The sequence below is a fragment of the Antedon mediterranea genome, chromosome 7, assembly GCF_964355755.1.
Source record: "Antedon mediterranea chromosome 7, ecAntMedi1.1, whole genome shotgun sequence".
In the NCBI taxonomy this organism is placed as follows: domain Eukaryota; kingdom Metazoa; phylum Echinodermata; class Crinoidea; order Comatulida; family Antedonidae; genus Antedon; species Antedon mediterranea.
The window spans coordinates 7,718,829-7,730,612 of NC_092676.1; the positions used below are offsets into that span (position 1 = coordinate 7,718,829).

General features: G+C 33.8%; 3 protein-coding genes across 3 annotated transcripts; 1 reads left to right on the forward strand and 2 right to left on the reverse strand.

Annotated features, from left to right (window-relative positions):
* Window positions 1-19: 19 nt before the first annotated feature.
* Window positions 20-2,305, forward strand: LOC140054584 (protein MIX23-like). The gene is made up of 5 exons (XM_072099630.1): window positions 20-76; window positions 555-680; window positions 894-1,040; window positions 1,223-1,282; window positions 1,572-2,305. The coding sequence occupies exons 1-5, from the start codon at window positions 26-28 to the stop codon at window positions 1,629-1,631; spliced, it is 444 nt and encodes a 147-aa protein (XP_071955731.1). The 5' UTR covers window positions 20-25; the 3' UTR covers window positions 1,632-2,305.
* Window positions 2,306-2,652: 347 nt separating this feature from the next.
* LOC140055377 (putative ammonium transporter 1) lies at window positions 2,653-3,996 on the reverse strand. The gene is made up of 4 exons (XM_072100715.1): window positions 3,907-3,996; window positions 3,219-3,345; window positions 3,020-3,127; window positions 2,653-2,753 (listed from the first exon to the last, which is right to left on the reverse strand). The coding sequence occupies exons 1-4, from the start codon at window positions 3,994-3,996 to the stop codon at window positions 2,653-2,655; spliced, it is 426 nt and encodes a 141-aa protein (XP_071956816.1).
* A 261-nt stretch (window positions 3,997-4,257) lies between these two features.
* On the reverse strand, window positions 4,258-6,717 carry LOC140055378 (putative ammonium transporter 1). Its single transcript, XM_072100716.1, has 5 exons — window positions 6,714-6,717; window positions 6,299-6,387; window positions 5,512-5,649; window positions 4,796-5,026; window positions 4,258-4,404 (listed from the first exon to the last, which is right to left on the reverse strand). Exons 1-5 carry the CDS (start codon window positions 6,715-6,717, stop codon window positions 4,258-4,260), a joined length of 609 nt encoding a protein of 202 aa, XP_071956817.1.
* Between the last annotated feature and the right edge of the window lie 5,067 nt (window positions 6,718-11,784).

Sequence of the window (11,784 nt, forward strand, 5' to 3'; positions counted from 1 at the left end):
GACGCGCCCGTCATCATAATCCAACATGGCAGCTTCCATGGATAATGTGTCTTGCGGAGATTTCGCTCATTTCCAGGTCTGTTTACAGCTTAATGGCTTTTCTAAGTCATTTCTGTATAATAATTATTTTTCTGAACACTTTATGTAAGCTTGATTAGCAACATAAATTTGTTAGGCCTACTTTTTATTATCCACACTGACATGTGTATGACTATGTCTATATGAATGATGATGATGATATAGCCTAGGCCTCCACCAGTAGTAGTAGTATCCCACAAAAAGAAAGATGTCCACTCAGAAGTCAAGAAGGGCTTGACCGTCAAAGAGTTAGACTAGAGTGGCCGGTTTGAACTTTTGTGTCCTAGAAGTTTTTGGTAGGTCTAGCCTCTAGGCCCCAGTTTAGGCCTACTAATGATTAACCTGTATCCATTTTTACTATACATAATTACATACTAGGCCTATCTACTGTATTTAGTAATAATACCTCATCTATTGTTTCATTTACTTCAAGTATTGTGGTAATGTTTATTGTTTTTAACCTTAATAATATGCAGGATGCCTTGAAAGTTGTTCGCATGATAGATGACAAGATTATATATGCACTAAATACATCAGTACCAACCACCTCATTTAAAGGACAGGTGAATGCTACAGAAAAATGTAAACAATTATATGAAGAGGTATGAATCTAAAGTTGGTAATTGACAGCGATTAAAAACGTTTATTAATTTATTTTATTAATTTATGATGTAAAATGTCAGAGGAGAGAGGAAAGTTTTTTTTATATGTATATATATTGCACTGTACCAATAAAAATCAGATACTGTAGATAGATATCAGAACCTTAAAGTAAAGTATTCCAACATTTGATTTCTTTGTGTGAATTATTTTAGTTGATGAGTGCATATGACACTAGAGATAAAGCCATCAAACGTTGCATTAAGGAAGTCTCAGGCAAAACGAATGATCTACGATCGGCCAGAGACAAGTCTCCAGATGATTTCTATGTCATTAAAGATCTTCGAAAAGAACAAACTAAGGTAAAATAGACCAGAAACCCCAGTGAAAGATGCCTTCTGGATTTTGTTCTTGGTCCAACTACTGTAGATACAGCAAGGTTATTTACTACAGTCAGAGTTGAGAATAGAAGAAGTTATTAAAGATAGGTCTTTATTTTTGTAACTGCCGTTTTACTTCAGTACATTGTCATTTTTAATTTCAGTTACGTTTACTACAGTCTGAATTGAGTATCGAAGAAGTTGTTAAAGATAGGTCACTGAAGGCAAGTACATTTTAGGCTTAGGCCCATATGCTTTTAAGAGAAGTTTGCACTGATAAAATGTATCTATCTCAATCTCTACACTATTAAACTAGTTAGGCAAAAAGTTTGATATGCGCAAATATGGTAGTGATGTGACATCATCGTGTCCATATATGAGCACATCACATTTTTTGTTGCATAATGTTGGATAGTTTAGACAGAGCTTTACTAAAAAAAATACCATTGTACGAGTGCCTTTTCCTAGTACACATGCTCCATATTTGTAGACAATGGCTTTTATTTTTCACAGGTATTTCACGAGCGCTGTCGTGGTCATTACATCCCTCCAAGACAGAAAGACACCTTATGACATTCCTAGAGCTAAGTAATCTTGAAATGATGTATGCATGCCAAGAAGCTAAGAAACTGTAGCAATTTGTTAATTATGGATACCAGTGGATTTTTGATTGAATTTGATTGGTTGCTTGTCATTTTGATCATTGTTGTTTGCCTTGTGATACAATTATTCGTTTATGTAAAATAATTGGCAAGTTAAAGCCCGTTTTCCAGTCGACGTTGAGTTGCGTTGAATTGCCCAGATTCAATGATATCACAGGAAAAGGGGGTAAAAATCAATGCTAAAAGTAATCTGATGATCCGAGTTCAACTTTACCAACAGATCAATCATCATAGTTTGTGAACAAAATATGTATGCGTTTTTTGCACACCTTTAAGGTCTGAAAATAAGTCTAAAAACTCTAATACAAATACAATTTAATTTTTGTAAGCATAGATTGAAATATAAGTATAAACATGGTTGGGTTCATGCAGCATCAAGAACCTGGGACTTTTCAAATGTTCATGCAGACTCGGCTGCGTGTAGACGACCTTTGGCAATTTGAAAATTCAACGAAAATTGTCGTAACATTACGTTTATTGGAAAACAGGCTTTACAGACGAAATCACAATAGTTTATTAAATACATTATACAGCAACTTTCTTGTATTTTATACTGGATCAATAAAGAAATATAATTCAATTGTATTTTGCCAGTTATTGTTTCATTTCCGTCGATCAAATTGTTGTGCACATTTGATTGAAATTATGTTTCAGTAGTACTGTATTAATGACCTAAGAAAGGGAAAGACAGCTTAATATAAATCAGTTATACTAGTGACAAACAACAGAACTTATCTATGAAACATTTATTTAAAATATACTATATATTTCCATACAAACAAGATATTAAAAATGTACGGTATAAATAGCGATGCGAGTTAATATGCCTACATTTATTTAAAAATATATCTAAACCTAAAAAGTTAAATCTATAATAGTTTAAAACATCAAAGTACCAAAAAACGCCAAAAAAACAAAAGTTTTTAAACGCGTTATTCACGTGTGAGACCGTTGTTGTGTTGACCGTTTGTTTTCACATGACACTCTAATGTAATGTGTTCCGGAATGGATTGCCTCAGAGAACGGTTCATTCCTGTGGGGGAAATGAGCGATAGTTACGGTAATAATAGTAACAGAAATACAGTACTATGTTCCATAAACATAAACCCAGTCAGATACAACACATTAATGTATAATTATCTTTTATACATAGTGTAGTCATAAAGCTCTGTCTATAGTAGTAGGGCACATCACATTTTTTTTGTTACATACAGTTTGATAGTGTAGACAGAGCTTAATATACACAGGGATATAATAGTAGGCCAGGTTGTTTTATTACGAGGTACAGTAGTTACATACCATTCTCACCATTCTCTAATTCGGTTTCCGCCTCAACAATATTGACCCATCCGTGGCCATACGCTGTCAGGGGATAGGCTGGTTCACCATGCTTGGCTATATCAAGTCCTAAAATTAAAAATATGACATTATTATGCAGTAGTCATAAATATTTGTGACCGATCATTATTAAATCATTAAAAAACAATTTACAATTTACCTTTTATTTCAATCGCTCTGCTAACTCTGAGGATACCTGCAGCTCGCATAGAACCAAACATTAGCAGGGAGGTGCACACTGACCAACTAAATATTGCGATTGCTCCAACTACATTCCATACAAGTCTCTGTCGTAGAAAAGGAACGATAACCCATTAAGTTCGGTAAACCAGGACACAGGCCTACTTTGTTTTTTCTATGTTTTTGCGCCGCGCCTTTAGGCAGTTATATTCAAGAGTACTGAATCATTAGGAAACTGTATCACGCGGAAGCTTTAGTTTACAAAGCTTGGTTCCCACTATAACGTAACGCAAGGACGTAAACGCAACGCAAGCGTTTTAACCAATGACAAGCGAAGTTATAGACAGTTTAGCGTGGTTCCCACTAGCGACGCAACGCAAGGACGTAACGCAACGCAAGTGAATTGACCAATCACAAGCGATGGCTTATTCGCTTGTGATTGCTAAAGCTTCTTTAAATGTAGAATGAGCAACAATTAAAACTGTTACGTCAAAAAGTCAAGCGGCATATTTGGTTTATTTTATTCCTAATTCATCGAAACTTCAACAAATCGCAAAAGGTCGGATTTAGGCCTACGGCTAAATTGATATGAATAAAGCGACAATGTTATTTAAAAATATAAAGATCGAATCCATGGGTTTTAATATAAGTAGTACTACAAAGCTTACCAGTCCGGAGTCTGAATCCCATGAATACACGATACCAGTGTCTCTTGCGAAAAATGTGACTGCGATAATGCCCCAGAAACCACCTCCCATATGAACTAATACAGAAATAAGATTTTCAAGAATTGTTACGTCACGGATCATAAAGATAATTGCTTTTTAGAGCGTATAGTACAGACTAAAATGAATCATCTTTCACATTTGAACATAAGAACAATAGTATTGGAAAATATTGGATAATATGAAGAAAGGAGGCACCGACAATTATAAAGATAATGGCCGGGGAAATTGAAGAGAATGGATATGTCAAATTCGGAAAAAACATGACGTGGAAAAAACATGACGTGGAAAAAACTACGTACCAGCGACAGCATCGAGGGGGTCATCGATCTTTATTTTTACCATCAACCTGGTTGTCAGCATATAAACAACACCAGCTATCATACCGATCACAAATGCACCCCAGCGATCCACTGCATCACAACCAGCACATATGGCAACCTGAATTGAAAGAAAATAGCTCTATATAAAGCGTGTTTCCCACTAGCGACGCAACGTACCCAACGTAACAAAAATCGCCTTCCAATATTTATGTTTCTCCCACCTACGTGAAATCAAACCTGCGATGTTTGCAGCACTGCGCTTTTTTTAAATCGTAAATTTTGCCAGTGTTGACAAGTTTGCAATCTCGAGCAAGCTTCCATAGACTTGTTTTTAAACTGATTTCGGACAATTTAGAAAGCTTTAGACATACTTGACAAACTCGATGTTTACCCGAGTTTGCTACAAAAGTTTGCAACAAAACCTTGTCTAGATTAGAATGTGTTTTTTTAAGTTTGTGAGGTTCTCTCATGTAACCTATTATACTTTAAACATCTATAATTATACCCACCATTCCAGTGAGACCGCCGTTGATGGTTGTGAGTAGACTCCAATGATTCTCTTTGTAAAACACAAGCTTGCTGAACAGTGCGCACAAAGCACCGACACCGCCAGACAGCACTGTATTTACAATTGATTCAGCAACTACGACACCGTCACCAGGGTTTGAAATGCTTCCCTGAGATCCACCATTAAACCCAAGGAAGCCAAAAAACAGAATGAATCCGCCCAATGCAACTAACTATGAAATTAAACACATTCATAAAATTAAATATGAACCAAACTGACCGAGATGACAGCAAGACTCGTTTCTATATGACTTGCGATAGTCAGTTAGGATCTATCTAGTGACAGCTGCAGAATTGGGTTATATGAATTATTCATACACATTTCTTTTTAAAAGGAATAACAAATAACTGTATTTAAAGCTACTTTAAAAGGAAAAGTACCGCCTTTATGATTGAAAGTTTACTTCTTTACTTTATGATGAATATTTTACTTTTTACTTGAATGAATATTAAACCATCTCAAATCACATCCCACGTAAAGGTTTTGTCATTTATAGCCTTAGATTTAACCCTATTAGTCTATTTTTAGGTCTATATTATATTAATCCACGCGAATTAAGATAAATCCGAAGTAAAAGCTCTGACTAGACAATTTAGATTTTTAGAGAAAACCACCAGATGAGCTACACAAAACAAATTCGCACATATTTTAACCTACCGGTACAGTGTGCCCCTTTATTTCTTGTCCTTTTTCGTCTTTTTTGTCAAATCGTCCAATACGTGGACCAAGAATTGTGGCACCTATTAGGGCTACAGCACCACCGAGAATATGCACAACTGCACTGCCAGCAAAATCCTTGATTGGAACAAAAGGGTATTAAACACGATTAATTCTATTAATAATGTACGATGATGCGATTGTTGCCACACAGATTGTTAGATTATGCCTTATTGCATCATTTTCAATTCCAATAGGCCTACACTACAATGCAACCAGGACCATCACCATATCTCAACCCTTGCCGAAATGGGACGATTTTAGTTATCAATAACATGTTTACTTAATATTATTAGATATTGGTTATATGTTATTCAAACCAACAAAGTAAATTTCTTTATGTTATGATTTACAAATCAGAAAAATAGAGCGAAATGAAGACTGTTGGGCTATGCAATATTCCTTTTTCAATAGTTATATTTGGGTTGCACAAAACGTTTATGATAAATATTATAGTTTTATACATAAGTTAAAATTACGTTTAATAGATATTAAAAATGTTTTGATAAAATTGATTCATTTTCTAGATTGAATTATTTTGGTAGATTTAGACAAGATATTGCTTTAGAAAGATTATTAAAGAATTTAAAATAAAACAAGTTTAGATTAGGTATTCTTGATCGCGAAATTGAAAAAGGACGGTGGACAAGAACACAAAAAGAGGAAAGAATGTTTAAAGCCTATTTTAAATTTTAAATGGCCTACGTATGTATATAGGACACCGTACCTGAAATCCAATGTGTTCATAGCCAGGCATCTCTGTCAACCATCCATCACCAGACCACGCCCAGTGTGTTACAATGGGATAAATGAATCCTAAAGAAATGCACATACGATTTCATTAGAAAATGGAAATACTAAGATGAGTTTGTATGTTTCAAAACCATCGAACGTGATGGAGGACAAAAAGAACACCGAAAAAAAAAGAAGAATAATATATGAATAGGAATTTAACGTAATGGAGTTTTGTACAATAATTTACCTTTAAAGTATTATAGAGGTTGGACTTCAGTTTGTTAACGATCATAAACAACTGTATAGGCCTATGGGAGGCCTAAAACTATATTAGGATCAGGGAAGAGTGGTAGGATTATCGATGCAAACGAAAATGATAAAATAAGGATCTAAATACCTTTTATTACCCATTATTCTTTTGTTGTTATGGTTGAAGTTGCATAACACACACACCAGTTTTAACCGTCAATGAAACCCGTTTTAACCGTCAATGAAACCCGTTTTACCCGTCAATGAAACCCGTTAACCGTCAATAAAAACAGTTGAAACTTGAAACATACCTGTTAATATTACACTATAAACAAGATATGCAATGAACTCTGTTCGTTCTGCCATCGACCCAGAGACGATCGTTGCAGCTGTGGCAGCGAATACAAACTGAAAGAACCAGTCGTCTACCTCATCCTGCGGCATATCAATCATGAAGAACCAATTCGTACCGATAAACTTGTTACCGGGTCCATAAGCAAAGGCGTAGCCAACAGCCCAGTAAAACACACTTCCGATACCTATCAGAAAGGAATGATTAAACAGTTACCTGCTGGCCTAAATCATCGGGAGAGGAATGGCTGTGCCAATGAATCGGTTTACCTCTTGTCTTTTCATCATGATAGTTTTAAACAATTGGCATCTTAAACTCATGTCCAATCGCTTTCCTGTCGGCCATCACTATTGTAATCTTGGATTAATTTTTTTTTTTCATATTATTTTACACAGATAGTATATATGTGGTCTTTGGTTAGAAATTTTAACTTGCCGATAATAAACCTCAAAATATCGATTAATATGCTAGTTAGAATACTTACAGACATCCAAGAAGTTTTTGATTAAAATGTTGGTAGTATTTTTACTTCTTACTGATCCAGCCTCCAAGAATGCAAATCCACACTGCATAACTTTGAAAAGAATCGGAAAAATAAAAATAAAAAGCGACAATATTTTAAATCTAGTGCTTCAGGCGGATCTGTGAAAATTTGCTCAAAAACTATCTATGCCTTGTTGAATTGCTGTCTTTTCTCTCGGAGATGGCCAATTTATTTTTGTCATTGCTGTAATTATTTATACATTTTATTTAAATATATATATTTCGGTATATTTTATTGAACATATAAATAAATAAAACAAATATTATAACTATTTAGTCCAATGAGCTGAATTGCAGAAATAATATACATTGACAACATCAATAAAGTTACGAAAAATACAATTTATACAAAAAACGTATTTAGTTTAAAAAAACCTTTATATTAATTGAATTGTTATTTGATGTTATTGTCTTGTCAAATTGTATTGTGGTGCGAGTCCCTATTGATTAGCTTCAGCTGGATGGACCATGGTTAAAAAATGTTGAAATAAAAATTAAATTTGCTCAAATCAAACGAAAAGAAAAGAGTTATAAAAGTTGAAATTACGATGGGTGAACCTAATTAAATCTAAGATGAGTTACCGTATTTAAAAAAATAATTTACACAATATTTTTTATTAAGGGGAAAATAAATAGTAATACTTAGATACCGATTTTGTTTACCCAAATATTTATAAATTTAAAATGTTGATGTGTAGCAAAAAGTTAACATTTATTGAGAATTATATGTAGGCCTATTATTATTATAAAGCACACAAAATAATGTATACAGTATAAGTACAAGCAACAACTGCACAAACAGATTGGAATAAAAAAAAATCTCGAAGAAGAAATGGATGGTGTATCTAATTGTAAGCCTGATAAAACTCTTTTCAAGTTTTTAAATAACATAATATTAAACAATCAGAACTTACAGAATATCATGCATGCCATCATGATCTTAAAGAACAGATCGGAGTTATTTTGTAGTGCCACCAGGCCCGTTTCAAGCACCAAGAGCCGCTCATCATCCGTCATATTCACAGCCATGTTTAACTAGTGTTTGGTCGGTATCACCACTACAATTACAAAGTCTCCCGGCCTTCGTAATGTATTTCTTCACTATGAAGAAAACGTATAAAAGCCGGCTGATTAAAAACCACTGGATTCTTCCATTATGGATTAAGTATGGGATCCATGAATCAAAATTAATTTAAAAGTCTCACGGCGTTTCAAAATAAATTTGACAATAACAGGTACTATCAAATTTGATTTTTTTAAAAGAAAATATTAAATATTTTATGATATCTTACACATTCCTTTTTTAGTGGTATATCACAAGAATGTGCTCATTTGCATACCGTAACACCCGTATTGAAATAATAAGAGCCACAACAAACTTTTTTTGTTATATTTAGGCCAATCAGATCAGAGCATTACCGCGTGACAGACGAGTGTTTTAGTTTACTAAAAGTTAATGATATCGTGATCAAATAATTATAGGAAAAATTAATATCTTCATTTTTAGCCAGGAAAAATTATAATTAAAGATGTATTTATTATTCAGAGACTGAAGTTGTAATTCTTGTTTCTTAGGCCTATTGTTATTTTCTTCATAAATTAATGCACTAACAAAAATCAGTGGTTCTACAGTGGTACGAGATGTACTGCTGAGAATAAAACAGTATAAAGCTTGGTTCTTCCAGCGACAAACGCAATGACGTAGACGCAACGCAAGCGAGTTGACCAATGACAAGCGACAGTTCGAATACGTTGCGTTGTGGGAACCAAGCATATTTCTTCCATCTTCAATGAGAAATCTACCAATTACATCAGACATTTTGTTTTAAAATGCTTAATAAAACAGACATATGGAACAATACCGTATAGGCCTGGATGTTGTAGACTCGGTTTGAAACAGCTAGGGTGAGTAACCGACACGGAGTTGGTAACATGAATTGAATTGAATTGAATTGAAATATATATTTATACTGGGTAACCTCTTCAGTCAAAGACTCGTCTCCCAGAGGGCCCAGTTGGTGATCAGTGGCTGTGGTGTACTAATACACCGGGGTAACCCCCTACTCGTCTCGAAAGATGTACTAGGTTCTTTAAAGTGCACACGAGCTAGATGTGTACACTGGACCTACGGTTTATAGTCCTTATCCGAGAAGACTCGTTCTACCACCAGAACCATGGAGTGAGTGAGCCTCGAACCCATGCCGTTGTTATGGCTACGTAATTACGGTTCCACTGTTTTTTTACATTGTGTCTACCTATTCCAGAATTAAGCATAATTTACAAAAATAAAAAGATGATGGTTGCATGATATTTATTGTCACAAGCCATATAACACTGTTTTTATATCGGATTTCAAGCCTTATTCAATTCATAAATTGAATTGATTGAATAAAGTGTTCCAACTGTTCATATTATCTTCGACAATGGAATGAGTCTATTAGAGAAATCCATTACAACAATAGGATTAAGTTCTATAATGTTCGTACAAATAGTTCTGAAGTTTGTGACTATACTGCTCAAATTCTCCTGAAAACGTGTATATTGGACTCCTCCCACGTCACCACAACATGTGGTTATATAAAGTGTTTGAAAGTCAAACGTCAGGTAAGGTCAAGAATTAACTAAGATAACTTAAGTGGATTTAATACAAAGAAAACGATTTTGAAATATTTCCAATTTTAGAATAATACCCGGTAAAATATAGACAAAAAAATCAACTATAATAAAGGAAAGAATCAGGATTTTTACCGCTAAGGCTAATCTCAATTTTTACAATACTTAGGCCTAGTTTTAATAATTCTTTTTTACAGGATTCAGAAGTATGAATGCTAATGAGATCAGTCTGTAAAACTGGAGCATTTTAAGCATCCTATTATTAGGTTTAATCGTATATTTAGGACGGATTAAAGAAGAAATATCTATACTGAGTTTCATTCTATTGCTCCAAGTCTGTAATTATTGTGTTTTTTTATGTTAGTCCACCCGTCAGCGTTTCGATTTTTGGCTGAAAATACAAAAATTATGAGCTTAAGTATTATACGTATGAAACGTCATATGTGCCGAAATATTTAACTTGTTAATAATTTCGGTTATATCATTTACTGTAGGACTTCTCCTTCGGAACAACGCTCACGATATTATTACAACGTATTAATTAATCTAAGTTAATTACCGTTAGGGGTACTTTGCATTACTTTATTTATGTTCTTGTTCAGTGGCTACGGACTTGTCAACTAATTGTAAAAAGAATATCTATGTAAATACTTTAAAATATTAATTAATAAATAGACTAACTAATAGAATTGTGTCTATAATGGGGTGTGAAAGTTGTCGTATTCGATTAGGAACTTTCGTAGTCAAAATAAAGATTCCTTGAGTACTAGACAGTATTGGAATGGTAAACGTAAACGGATTGTGCTCAACAGAAACTTCATTCGAATAGAACATGTTAACAACGCAAGCTTGTTCGTTCAGAACAATCTTAACGCTCAAAATACTTCGTTAAATAAGTACTCAACGGAAAAACTATACTCAACGGCAAAAGTCCTAATCGAATACGACAATCGACTCCCAGATGATTTTGTTGTTTGCTATTTGTTTTGTAGCCTAAATATACATATTATGTTGATGTTTGCTGACTTTGGTGGAAATACTAGTTGAGTTGAATCACAAATAAAGGGCACCTGTCACTAGATACATTATTAACTGACAATCGACAGTCCATTGGATACAAGTCTAGGTGTATTAAATTCTTTTAATGCGTGTGAAGTGAGCGAGGAGAAGGAATACATTTGTCAACATTCGGACAACCCTTATTATTAAGAAGAAAACCTACTTTAATCACCTCTGTATCAAAATGATTAAAACGACATTGACACGTCACGTTAACCAGATCCTAAGCCACAAAGGGGGACAGTTATTAAATATTTATTTATGCACTATTATTTTGTTTTTTCTTCTTGGTTGATAAATATTATATAATTTATCAACAATGAAGATTTACATTGAAAATGAGGGAGAATTTCGAAAATAAATATCTAGGATTATCATAAACTAAAATATAGTGTTATCCTTTACACTGGATACGGTATTTGAGAGAATTTATAACAATAGGGCCTAAAGCGCCTTGAGCACTCTGGAGTGGTATGTGCGCTATAAAAATCTTATTATTATTATTATTATTATTATTATTATTATTACATAGGTATCTATGGTAAATAAGCCACCATGATCCTAAAAATTCGTTATTAAGTTTATATTTAAATATCAAATGGATGAGAGAAGAGACAATTACAACCCCTCAAAATATCAAGATATAAACGAAATTAATACTT